The sequence below is a fragment of the Pteropus vampyrus genome, unplaced genomic scaffold (genome assembly GCF_000151845.1).
Source record: "Pteropus vampyrus isolate Shadow unplaced genomic scaffold, Pvam_2.0 Scaffold97, whole genome shotgun sequence".
Classification (NCBI taxonomy): Eukaryota; Metazoa; Chordata; class Mammalia; order Chiroptera; family Pteropodidae; genus Pteropus; species Pteropus vampyrus.
In genome coordinates, this window is record NW_011888878.1 from 99,896 (window position 1) to 114,198 (window position 14,303).

The 14,303-nt window shown below is 39.0% G+C and overlaps 1 protein-coding gene across 1 annotated transcript in view; it reads left to right on the forward strand.

The window, feature by feature from the left end:
- GXYLT2 (glucoside xylosyltransferase 2) overlaps window positions 1–14,303 on the forward strand; it is a 112,595-nt gene that overhangs the window by 29,907 nt on the left and 68,385 nt on the right. Inside the window, exon 2 of the mRNA XM_023533151.1 lies at window positions 7,256–7,448. Within this exon, the coding sequence (XP_023388919.1) occupies window positions 7,256–7,448 (193 nt within the window). The remainder of the gene's footprint in view (window positions 1–7,255; window positions 7,449–14,303) is intronic.

Here is a 14,303-nt window from a genome sequence, read left to right on the forward strand (position 1 = left end):
AAAAAAAGTGGAATGGTTGTGGCAAGGTCACTTTCCTTTAGGGCAGGGGTCCCCAACCCCTGGGCTATGGACAGGTACTGGCTGGTGGCCTATTAGGAACCATGCCACACAGCAGGAGGTAAATGGTGGGCAAGCAAGTGAAGCGTCATCTGTATTTGCAGCCACTCCTCAGTGCTAGCATCATGGCCTCAGCTCCACCTTAGATCATCAAGCATTACGTTTTCATAGGAGCACTAGTCCCTGTTGTCAAAAAGGTTGAGGACCGCTGCTTTAGGGGATGATAGGGGTCTCCCAGGCAGATTATTACTTAGTACTGACCAGGATTCCTGGTTGCTTAGTTTAAGATTCCATTTCTAGGATAGCTGAAACTGAAATTAAGTCTTGATTTGGTGACATGAGCTTAGCATATGTGATAAGTCCATATTGGGCCTGTTGATTTGTTTTTAACAGTTCTAAAATAACAATACCAAGATTGTTACTAATAATATGATGTATTTGTAGTTCTTTTTTCCTTAAGACATATCCCACTAAGAATTCTACATTAAATTTTAATATTTTAAAGTCATTAAAAAATTCTTTTCTGTTCAAGTTGATAACTCCAACTTGATACACAATTAAATTCATTTGCTTAACTTTTTTATTAATAATTTTTTATATTTCAGTTATAGTTGCCATACAATACTATATTAGTTTGAGGTGTACAACATAGTGATTAGACATCTATATAACTCACAAAGTGATCACCCCAATAAATCTGGTGCCCTTCTGACACTACATAGTTGTTACAATATTACTGACTATATTCCTTATGCTATAATACTTTCTCTATGACTATTTTGTAACTACTAACTTGTACTCCTTAATCCCTTCCTTCTTTTCATTGGCCCTTCTCATCTGGTAACCCTCAAAATATTCTCTATCTATGAGTTTGTTTCTGCTTTTTGGTTTGTTTATTTTCTTATTTAGATTCCACATATATGTACAATTATATGGCATTTGTCATCCTCTATCTGATTTACTCTATTCAGCACACTACCCTCTAGGTCCATCATGAAATATCTTTTTCCATCCCCTTACTTTTAGTCTGTGTGTATCTTTCAATCTGAAGTGAGTTTCTTGTAGGCAGCATATGTAAGGGTCTTGTTTTCTTATCCATTCAGCCACCCTATCTTTTGATTGGAGCATTTAATTCTTTTTCATTTGAAGTACTCGTTGATAGATATGTAGTTATTGCCATTTTTTATTTAGGCTTTTGATACATATATTTTTCTTCTTAAAGAAGCCTCTCCAATATTTCATGTAATACTGGCTTGGTGATGAACTCCTTTAGCTTTTTCTTGTTTGGAAAGCTCTTGATCTGCCCTTTGATTCTAAATGATAACATAGATGGGTAAAGTAATCTTGGTTGTAGATCCTGGGTTTTCATATTTCCTGCCAATCTTTTCTGTCCTGTAAAGTTTCGGTTAAGAAATAAACTGACAGTCTTATGGGCATTCCCTTGTATGTGACTAATTGTTTTTCTCTTGGTGCTTTTGAGATTCTCTCTTTGAATTTAACCTTTGGTATTTTAATTCTGATGTGTCTTGGTGTGGGCCTCTTTGGGTTCATCTTGCTTGGGATTTCCTGAACTTCTTGGGGTTGTTTATCTATTTCCAAACTAGGTTAGGGAAGTTTTCCATCATTTTTTCTTCGAATAGATTTTCAATTCCTTGTTCTCTTTCTTCTCCTTCTGCTAGCTCTACGATGCAAGTGTTGTTATGATTGATGTTGTCCCAGAGGCTTTTTTTCCCTCTGTATGTATGAATTTTTTTCTGCTTTTGTTGTTGTTGTTTACTTTGTTCTTTAGATTTCACATGTACGTGAAATCATGCGATATTTGCCTTTCTCTATCTGACCCATTTTATTCAATGCAATACCCTCTAATTCTATCAAGGCAATATCTTTTTCTGTCCCCTTCTTTTTAGTCTGTGTGTGTCCTTTAATCTGAAGTGATCTCTTGTCTGCAGCATATGTAGGGGCCTTGTTTTCTTATCCATTCAGCCACTTTGTCTTTTGGTTAGAGTACTTAATTCTTTTCCATTTGAGGTACTTGTTGATAAGAATGTAGTCATTACCATTCTTTATTCATGTTTGATTCATGTTTTTTTCTTCTTAAAGGAGTCCCTCCAACAATTCCTGTAATACTGGCTTGGTGGTGAAAAGAACTTGGTGGTGCTAAGTTCTTTTAGCTTATTTTTGTCTAGGAAGCTCTTTATCTGTCCTTCATCTCTAAAAAATAGCTTTGCTGGATAAAGTATTCTTGGTTGTAGATCCTGGATTTTCATCACATCAAATATTTTGTGCCAAGCCCTTCCGTCTTGCATAATTTTTTTTGAGAAATCAGCTGCCAGTCTTATGGGTGTTCTCCTATAGATAACTATCTGTTTTTCTCTTGCTGCTTTCAATATTCTTTCTTTGTATTTAAACTTTGGCATTTTAATTGTGATGTGTCTTGGTGTGGACCTCTTTGAGCTCCTCTTTCTTTGGACTCTCTGAGCTTCCTGGGGTTGTATGTCTATTTCCTTCACCATGTGAGGGAAATTTTCCATCATTATTTCTTTAAATAGCTCTTCAACTTCTTATTTTCCTTCAGGTACCTCTATGACACAGATATTTTTACATTTAATAGTGTCCCATAGGCTCCTTAAATTATTGTTATAGTCTTGGCTTCTTTTTTCTTGCCATTCTGAATGAGTGACCTTGGCTTCCCCATCCTCTATATCAGTAGTTTGATCCTCTTCTTTATCCACTGTGTTGATTCCTTCTAATATACTCTTCATCTCTGATAATGTGTTCTTCATTTCTGACTGGTTGCCTTTTTTATCTGTTAAAGTTCTCACTGAATTCATCTACACTTCCCCTAAGTTTACCGAGCACCTTTATAACCAGTGTTTTGAACTCTGCATCTGTTAGATTGCTTGACTCCTTTATTCCTGGATCTCTGTTCTATTCTCTCATGTGGTTTCTGCTTCTTTGTCTTCCCATTTTGGCTGACTTTCTATGTCTGTTTCTATGTACTAAGCAAAGCTCCTAAGTCTCTTGGTCTTATTAGTTTAGCTTTGTGTAGCAGGTGTCCAGTGGCATAGTCCTGAGAGGTGTTCAGCTGCAGGCCAAGTTTAGCCCCAGCCTGCAATCCACACATGCTGTGCTTATAGTTGCCTCATGAAACCACACAAGAAACCAAGGCCAGCTGTCACCAGTGTGAGTCTTGGCGCTTCTCAGCAAGGAGCACCTGACTCACCGAGGACACATCTGGATGTGGCTTGGGTGGGCCCTCGAGTTGGGGGAGGCCGAGTTTCAGGGAATCCTCTGGGTGGAGTAACCTTTGTTATTCAGTCTGATGACCTTTCAGCTATGGCAGCATTGCATCTGCACACTGGGAGTCGGGAGGGCTCAACAGAGAAACAATGGATACCACCGGCACTTCTGCCCAGGAGAGAGAGGCTTCTTAAACTATCTTCATTTTTTTTGTATTCTTTTTTTCTTGTTGCCGTTCTGACTGAGTGTCCTCTGCTAACCCATCCTTTATGTCACTAATTCCATCCTCCATTTCATCCACTCAGTTGATTCTCTCTGATGTACTCTTCATCTTGGATATTATATTCTTCATTTCTGATTGGCTTTCTATTATGTTTTCCATCTCCATTTTTATGCTTTTTATCTCTTTGTTAAAGTTTTCACTGAATTCGTCTGCTCTTCCCCTGAGTTCCTTGAGCATCCTAATAACCAGTGTTTCGAACTCTGTATCCGGTATATTGCTTCTCTATTTTGGTGAATTCTTTTTCTGGAGTTTTGTTCTGTTCTTTCACATGAGACATGATTTTTTGTCTCCCCATTTTGACTGCCTTTCTGTATCTATCTCTATGTATTATGTAGGGCTCCTAAGTCCCCAAGTCTTAGTAGAGTGGCTTTATGTAGTATGTGTGCTGTGGGGCCCCTTGGCACAGACCTGGGAGGGTTCCAGCTGCAGGCCACATTCAGCCTCAGCCTATGCACCTCTGGGGCCACCTGGTAAGCGTCACCAAGCAATCCACATATGGCTGCCACCTGTGCTGAGCTTACAGGTGCCTCGGGGAGGCAAGTCAATAAGCAAGGCTGGCTCTCACTGGTGCGGGGCTTGGGGGCTGCTCAGCAAGAGGTACAGGGTATGCCGAGGCCAGATGCTGCTTCTATGGGTTTTGTGAGCCTTTGAGAGATTTTATGAAAGTTCATAAAAGTAGCTGAGACAGCCCATTTGTATGGAATAAATCACTGGAGGAGGCTTGGGTGGGCCCTCAAGTTTGGAGAGGTGGAGTCTCAGGGAATCCCCTGGGTGGAGTGACCTGTGTTATCCAGGTTGATGGTGCCTGTGTCTGCAGGCTGGGAGCAGGGAGGGCTCAAAAAAAGAACAGTGGCTTCTGCCTGCACCTCTGTGCAGAGTCAGCCACCCTTCTAGCCCTCGCCCTAAAGCCCAATAGCTAAGTGTCTCCTTATATGTCCCTGGCACCCCTCGAGCAGCTGCCTCAGTGCTAGAGCTCAGAGCAAGCAAGTCTGTAGGTGAAAAAGATCAGGTGTGGACCCTTTAAGAGGAAGGTCTCTGCTTCCCACAGCCCTCTATCTCAGCCACAACCTCTGCTGGTTTTCACAGCCAGAGATTGTGGGGTCTTCTCTTCCCGGCACTGGAACCCTGGGCTGGGGAGCCCAGTGTTCGGCTGTGACCCCTCTCACCTCAGGTGGGAGATGGGGCTCTGCAGCCAAGATAGCTCTCCTGGTTCTTGATCACCACATGCGGTTGTGGGACTGGGCCATTTCGTGTCTTCATTCCTACCATTTTAAGGTGACCTAGTTGTAGGGCTTCTGTTCAGCCAGACCTCTGGCGACTCTGCATACTGGTTGCTCTGTAGTTTTGTTATAATTTTGGTGTGGTCACTAGAAGAGGCATGTCCAGCCTCTACATTCTACAGCATCCTTAATTCCCTCTGCAGATCTCACCTTCTTAGGCCTCTCGCTGTTTTGCACTATATATGTATCAATCCAGCAGCCACTTCTGTATCTCTTCCTGCTCAACTATATATTTCCTTTATAGTGCTTATCACTGGATAACTTTCTATGTAAGTTACTTAGTTACTATTTTCTTCAACTGTTATTTCTTTCTTTGTCTTTCCCCTACCACCTGTAGAATGTAACTTCTGTAAGGGCAGGCATCTTGGTCTATTTCATTCACTGCAATAGTCCCCCCTTATCTCTGGTTTCAGTTAACTACAGTCAACCAAGGTCTGAAAATATTAAATGGAAAATTCCAAAAGTAAACAGTTCATAAGTTTTAAATTACAAGCCATTCTGAGTAGCATGATGAACTCTCCTGCTATCCCACTCAGTTCTGCTCAGGACGCGAATCATCCTTTTTTCCAACATATCCACACTGTATACGTTACACACCCATTAGCCACTTAGTAGCCATCTTAGTTATCAGATTGGTTGTAGGGGTATCGAAGTACTTGTGTTCAAGAAACCTCTATTTTACTCAATAATGGCTCCAAAATGTAAGAGTAGTGATGCTGGCAATTTGGATATGCCAAGGAGGAACTATAAAGTGATTCTTCTAAGTGAAAAGGCATGCATATATAGGAAAAAACTTAGTATATATAGGGTTCAGTACTATTCAAGGTTTCGGGTATCCACTGTGGGTCTTAGAATGTACCTCTCATGAATAAAAGGGAACTACTGTATATATTATATTTTTTCCTATACATATATACCTATGATAAAGTTTAATTTATAAATTCAGCACAGTAAGAGATTAACAACAATAATGAAATAGAACAATTATAAAAACATACTGTATTAAAAGTTATGTGAACATAGCCTCTTTTTTATCTCAAAGTATCTTATGGTACTGTACTCATCTTTTTCACTTAAAGGGGGCCTATCACACTTATCAAGGTGAGGGAAGATGATGGCTTTGTCACATAGCAAAAGGAGGATGAAGAGAATGGACAATTTAGGGAGATACTTAGGACATATCTACTGTCTTTCCTGTGATCCCTGAAATAAGTAGAATCTGGTAACTCTGCATCTGGGCTTAGCTGAGCCAGGAGGCTGTGCTTCTAGTAAGCACTCTCCTAAGTAATCAAATTGGAGAACTACCCAAAGTCCTCCACCCATATCTTCAAATTTCTTCCTGGCAAAACAAATCTGGAGCAAGGCTGCCATTATTCAGCAAAGCAGTGAATAATGGAGCAGTATGTTGATTGTACTCAAAGTTTTTGGAAGGAAGGTAGCATTTGACGTCCAAGTTCCCCTGGTCCCTGAATCTTTTGTACAAGTAAATTAGTTTCATTTGTCTCAGGGCACCTTTTCCAAGCCAACTTCTTCCAGCTTGCCTGCAAATGTTTCTCAGTGGTGTGTTTGAGGCTTGGCTACATCTCCTTGTCTGGAACAAATCTTTTATTATGAGGAAATAGCTGGATGATGATTCTAGACTCTTGGATCCTAGTTGCCTCTCAGCTGTTGATTCGCTATTTGATACCTTGGTAATTTTCAGCTTAACCTGCCCCCTCTCCTGCCTGTTTCTCATTAATATCAGTTTCATACTGTAAGCTAAACTTCACACCTACTATCTCAGCAACCTTAAGTGAGACGGTTAAGATTAACACCTGTTTCTTTAAGACTTTCCTAAGATGTAATGGAGGCACATGTGTGGTTTCTTTGCTCATGTCCCAGACTTGTATGATTTTCCTTTGGTTCAGTGGTCATGCATTTCATCACAACCTAAAACCATCCAGATGATGGGAATATCATGTTGCTCATTTCACATGGGAAAGCAATAACCCACCCTCCTCTTGTTCAAGTTGCATTAAATATAATTTCCATGGCCTATGCAAGTGGGAGCTCCACAGTCCTTATGTCAGCTGTCAAAGTTTAGCAATGCTATTTCCAAACATGGGCCATTAGGCAGCCAGCAGGCACTAGACAGCTGAATGCTGGCAAAAAAAGTCTCAGACACCTATAGCAGTCCAAACAGTGACTCATCCTGCTACTGCCAGGCAAAATATTGGAATAAATGGTATTTTTTCTAAGAAGGAAGAATTGTCAAAATGCTTATCACTTTATAAAATATAACAGATTGTGCCTATTCATATTTTCAAATGTTCCAACCATTTACTAGCTGCTTTTTTTTTTTTTTTATGAGTTTAGTAATAGCTTTAACTTTTTCCTTCCTTTTTCTTCTTTCTAGGAGGCCTGGAGAACCCAGGAGTTTCCATGCTGTGCTGCCACCTAAACTCTGGATCCACCTTGCTGTGGTGGCCTGTGGCAATCGATTGGAGGAGACGCTGGTCATGCTTAAATCAGCCGTGCTTTTTAGCCACAGGAAGATGCAATTTCACATTTTCACAGAAGAATCTCTGAAGCCCGAGTTTGATAAGCAGGTGAATTTGCAGAAATCACGGTCTAATATTTACTAAGTACAACCAGACTGTATTTTGGGAAATGCATATCCTATTCACTAATGTATTTTGCTGTATACTCAACTGTGTGACTGTGAAACCTTAACTCTGAGCCTTAGTGTTCTCATCTCTAATATAGAGATAATTACATCTTTCTTATAGAGGTATTATGAGGATTAAATGAGATGATTTACTTAAAGTACTTGACCCAGAACTTAATCCCTTTTGGTATTATCAACATTGTTCTCACTTGGGGGATAGGTAGCTTATTTTTATCTGTTTATATACGTTTTGTGAATGATGTAATACATGTTCGTTAAAATAAATTCAAACAATATAGATGTTAAAACTAAAAGGTGGCAGTCCTTGCTACCCTTCAGTATTACCCAAGGAACTATTAGAATTAACAATTTTGAGTGATTCTTTTGTATTTTTCCATATATAGGTGTGTGTGTTTATCTGCGTCAGAGTGTATATATGTGTATATACATATGTATATCTGTATACATATAGGCATATACATAATACATGACTATATATAGGTGTACTGAGCTTAAAATATATTTCTTTTACAAAATCCGGATTATTCTCTATGTGTTATTCTGTAATTTGCCTTTCCTCACTTGAAACCATATCGTCGGCATCATTCCAAGTCAGGATTCATACATTCTTACCTTATCCTTTCTGGTGACTACATAATATCTTATTATGTACCTGGGTCATCATTTATTTAACTGTTCCTATATTGAGGAACAAATATAGAAACAACACAGGAGGAAAGCTTTGGAAATGCCTCTTTTCCCCATCTATAATCAGGGTGGGCTAGGTACATATGTTACTTTGCAGAACAAGCTTTGTTTTCCTTGAAAATCTTCTCTTGCAGTAAGTTCTTAAGTAATGGCAGAACAAGAACCTGTTTTGTTTTGTATCTACCGACTTGAGTCAACAGTGCTGCATCCTGCTACCAGGCTAGCGGCACAAATGAGAAATGCCAAAGAAGCATGTTGGGCAGAGAAAGGCTACTAACAGAAAGCTAGAAAATGTGTTACATTTTCTAAAGAAAAATAATCACCTTGACATCTTTACCAAGAGAAGCCAGGGAAACAAATAGTCTTGGGGTTTTGAAATTGATTGCAAAATGTCTTGAAAATGATCTGAGTCAGGGTAAGGAGAAAAGAAAAAGATTTAAATGCACATAGCTGCTCTGAAGCTGCGGTACAGGGAAATGATGAAGGGTTTATAATTTATAATTTACCCTTATTTAATCTTCACAACAACCCTTTGGAAAAGATAACAATCATGTCCCTATTTTACAAACTGACATCACTGAGGCTTAGTGAGTTTTAGTGTTTTGCTCATCAGGTGTCAGTTAAGGTTACTGACTCAAACCTTCATAAACTTAACCACCATACTTTACTACCACCTGAACTAGGAGACAGAAAACTGAGATCCACTATTTACTTGCTGGATAATCTCAACAAGTCTTGTGGCTTTTTTGAGTTTCAGTTTCCCCATGTTCAACTTGGGGGCTAGCAGGATTAATAAAAGAGATGATACATCTATAATCAGCTCAGGCTGATATAACAACTCCCAAAAAGCTCAGAGACTTTTCACATGCCTGCTGCCTGTCTTACACAAGTAGCAGGGTCTCTACCCACATAACCACTTAGGCATGGTACCAAAGTTGACAGACTATTCATGCTTATAGGCACATCTGCTGGAACTATGGAGCCTCTGTAGTTCTTGGAATACCACTACAGGAAAGACAGAGACTAGCAGATCATGATTGTGCTTTTTATTCCCTCAGCTTGGCAATAACACAAGTCTTTTTTGCTCACATTGAATTGTCCAGAAGTATTCACAAGGCTCACCCAACTCCAAGGGGGCTAAGAAGTACTCTGTGTGTGGGAAAGGAGGAAACTGGTTATAGGCAAACATTAGGAATGTCTTGTATAATATCCATTTGACAAGTACTTATTGAGTGCCTACTACATGCTAGAAGCTGGGGCATGAAGATGGTGCAGAAGAAAAATAGAGACTTGGACTTTAACAAAAAAGATAAGGGGAAGGAAAGATATGTGCATATAACCATACATGTGTGGCAGATTGTATTTTCCAAAGAGGCTCCCAGTGGTTCCACCTCTTGTTATTCACGCCCTTGTGTACTTCTCTCTTACACTGTCCCAGAGTTGGTCTGTGTGATCAATAGCATAGGGAAGAAGTGATTATATATCACTTCAGAATTAGGTTAAAAAAAGGCACTGCATCTTACATCTTGTTCACATTCTCTCTCTTGGATCACTTGCTCTGAGGCAAGCCATGTCAGAGAAGCTCTTGGAGAATACTATGTGTTAAGGAATGAAGGCCTCTTACCAACACTCATATGAGTGAACTTGGAGACATAGCCTTCAGCCCTATCTAGCCCTCAAATATCTATCACCCCAGCTAACAGTTGAGCTGAGACCTCATGAGAAGCCCTGAGCCAGGACAACCCAGCTCATAGATTCCTGACCCTAAGAAACTATATAAGAAAATAAATGTTTTTGGTTTTAAGCTACGAACTTTTAGGGTAATTTGTTTTAAGGCAATACTTAATACATGTACATATACATACATGGTATGTATGTATGTGTAAGATAGTGTATTACGAATGTAATGTTTGCGGCATGAGGCTAGATCATACAGATTCTGCCTGGTTCTTTCTTGGGATTCCTGCCCCTGGAAACTGGACACCATGCTATGATGAAGCCCAAACTAGTCTGTATGGAGAGACCGCACACAGAGATCCACACAGAGAAGAAACTGTAGACTTGGACTTTAACAAAAAAGATAAAGGGAAGGTCCCCTTTAGGTCCCCAGCCAATAACTACCCTCACCCACCAGACATGTGAGTGAATGAGCTTTCAGATGATTCCAGCCCCCAGCCTTCGAGGCTTCTAGCTAAAGTCCCAGACATTGTGGAACAGAGTCAAGCTGTCCCTTCTGGGCCTTGTCCAAATTCCTGATCCACGGAATCTGTGAGCATAATAAATGGTTGTTTTATACTAGTAAGTTTTAAGGTAATTTGTTGTGAGCCATAGTTACTGGAACATTATAAATTAGGTACTAAATTGCATGGGGGAAATCATTATAGCTACTTGTGAAATTGTGCTATATTTTGAATTGCCCTGATGACTTTACTCCTTTGATGGCTCATTTTTACTCAAGTCTTTGTTAGATCAGTGAAGCTCAACTAAGAAAAGAAATTATAATAGGTTTTTAAAAGCTAGGCAGGGATTATGGTGTCACCCCCTTCTTTTACATACTGGAATTATGGTGCCATTTTAGATTTACAATATTGGCACTTACATAAGTCACAGCCCCAATTTTTTCATCTGTATCAAAGTGTAAGCAAAAAACTTATAGTAGATATAAAAAGAGGCAAATGATTCTTGATCTGCTTCTTTCAGAGTGCAATTGTGAGGCTGAATCAGATAATCTAATATTGTCTCATTCCTCAAAGATTCTTTGGAACATTTGGGCACTGAGTTAGCCCGAAGAAACCAACCAGCAGCAGTTGGGGGAATATCCAGAGTTTCTTGTGATAACTTCCCAGGAAGTGCAGAGTCACATACCTCAGGGTAAAAACAAAACAAAATGTTAATTGCCATCATGATTTGTCTAAAAGTTGTGTTGTAGACGAGTTCTATTTAAATGGAATCTTTTAAAGCTGCCTAAGTACAATATTTCTGATGATATTTACCACCTACACTGTAGATCTTTAGTATTTTAAAGTTTCAGCTGGTTGGTTAATTTACTAGACTGTCTAGGCAGCTCAGAATCAGACATGTGATTAAGGTTTGTCTAATATGTGCTCCTGCCCCATACTCAGTATCAGGAAATAGTGGGACACAGAAGTGGAGATGGCCATCAATCTATTCTGGTGATAGGTGGAGGCAGTAAGGCAGCAACATCCTCATGCAGTCACTCACTCCACCCTCCCCCCCCCACGTGTGTGTGTGTAGCTCTGCCATGGGAAGAAATGTCAACGGAATCTTCCAGTGGCTACAATCAATATACTATTTGTATATATGCATAGTAAAAAATGTAAATGGACTGAACATTCCAGTTAAAAGACAAAGATTGACAAAGATAAATAAACCCTTCTAGAAGATAGGATGGTAAAGGTCAAAGAGTCAAGGAAACCATTAGAGCTGGGACCTTCCTGTTCTCCCTTCAGAGCTGATTTTGGGCTGTTGTGCGGGGCATAATTGTACTGGCTATTCTGATTGGTTGTTACTGTTAAACTAAATGTTTACGCCTAGTATCAGTTCTGATGTATTCATGCATTTGTACTGATGTGGGTTCTGATTGGTCAGTGTCCTTCATAAGTGAGTTGTCAAATACTCTATCACTCTTACTCTTTCTCATTTTGAGATTTCTCTCCCAAATATCGATCTCAAAATTGTAAATTTAAAGTATTCCCAATAATATATTTTTTCAAAAAATTTTGTGACAATATAAACAACATATGTACATTGAAACCCTGCCTCCCCCATTTCGCGGCCACACCGAAGCCACATTCGGGTACATCCTCAGTGAGTCAGGTGCTCCTTGGTGAGAAGCACCAAAACTCACACTGGTGGCAACTGGTCTCGGTTTCTGGTGTGGCCTTTTGAAGCAACTATAAGCACAGCATCTGTGGATTACTTGTTAAATCTTAACAGGTGGCCCTAGAGGAACAGAAGCTTGGGCCAAATTTGGCCTGAGCTGAACCCCTCTCAGGACTGTGCCACTGGACACCTACTACACAAATCCGCACTATTAAGACCGAGAGACTTAGGAGCTTTGCTTAGTACATAGAAACAGACACGGAAAGACAGCCAAAACGGGAAGACAAAGAAGCAGAAACTATATGAGAGAACAGAACTGAGATCCAGATATAATGGAGTCAAGTAATCTAACAGATACACAGTTCAAAACACTGGTTATAAAGATGCTCAATGAACTTTTGAGAAGTGTAGATAAAATCAACAAAGAAATAAAAAAAAAACATAAAAATGGAAATGGAAATTATAAAAAGGAACTAGTCTGAAATGAAGAACACACTATTTGAGATGAGAAGTATATTAAATGGAGTAAACAAAGGAATAAACAAAGTGAATAAAGAAAATGATCAAATGCCCTATCTAGAGGATGGGAAAGCCAAGGACACAGAATCAGAATGGCAAGAGATAAGATGCCAAGACTATAAAAATAATTTAAGGGGCACATGGGACACTATTAAGGGTCCACATATCCATCTGATTGGTGTAACTGAAAAAAATCAAGATATTGAATGGCTGTTTGAAGAAATAATGATGGAAAACTTCCCTAACTTGGTGAAGGAAATGGACATAAAACCCCAGGTAGCTCAGAGAATCCCCAAAACCAAGGATCCAAAGAAGCCCACACCAAGACACATTGTAATTAAAATGCCAAAGATTGAATACAAAGAAAGACTATTAAAAGCAGCAAGAGAAAAACAGATAGTTACCTATAGACTGGCAGCTGATTTTTCAAAAGAAACTACGCAAGTCAGAAGGGCTTGGCACAAATATTTAACATGATGAAGACCCAGAATCTACAACCAAGAATACTTTATCCAGCAAAGCTATCATTTAGAGTTGAAGGACAGATAAAGAGCTTCCTAAACAAAAATAAGCTAAAGGAATTTATCAACACCAAGCCAGTATTACAGGAAATTTTGGAGGGGCTTCTTTAAGAAGTAAAAACATCTATCAAAAACAGGAATAAAGAGTGGTAACAATTACATCCTATCAATAAGTACCTTAAATGGAAAGAATTAAGGGCTCTAACCAAAAGATAGAGTGGCTAAAATGATAGGAAAACAAGTCCCCTACCTATGCTGCTGATAAGAGACTCACTTCAGATTAAAAGATGCACAGACTAAAAGGAAGGGAATGGAAAAGGATATTGCTTTGATGGACCTAGAAGGTATTTAAGTCAGACAGAGAAAGATAAACACTATATAATTTCACTTATATGCAGAATCTAAGGAATAAAAAGAACAAACTAATCAAAAACAGACTCACAAATATAATGGAAAATTTAGTGATGAACAAAGGGGAAGGAGGGTTGGGGGACTGGGCGAATTGGGTAAAGGGTTAAAGAAGTACAAATTAATAGCTTATGGATGGTCACAGGGATGGGGAGCATGGCATAGAGAATGCAATTAGCATTAATATTTTGGCTAGGTGGAGGGTCAGTGGAGAGAGGGAGCAGTTGGGGGGATCGTTTTATGAACTATATAGATGTCTAACCAATGTACTACATACTTGAAACTAAATAAAATAAATAAAATTAAAAATTTAAAAACAACTGAATGTAGACTGACTATACAATCCAACAATTCCACTCTTTGTTATTTACCCAAATGAATTGAAAAAAAATGTCCACACAAAAACTTGCACATGATAGTTTATAGCAGGTTTATTTGGAATAAACTAAAACTGGAAGCAACCAAGATGTCCTTCAATAGGTAAATGGATAAACTGATATATACACACAATGGAATAAATTGATATATTCATACAATGGACTATTAGTCAGTGATAAAATAAACAAGCTAAGTAAAAGAAGCCAATCTGTAAAAGCTATATACTATATGATTCCACCTATATAACATTCTGACAAAGGCAATACTAAGTGACAGTAAAAAGATCAGTGGTTGCCAGGAGTTCAGCGGGGAGGGGGATGGATGAATGAATAAATGTAACAGAGGGGATTTTTAGGGTAGTGAAACTATTCTCTATGATATTTTAATGATAAGACATCATGCATTTGTCAAAATGCACA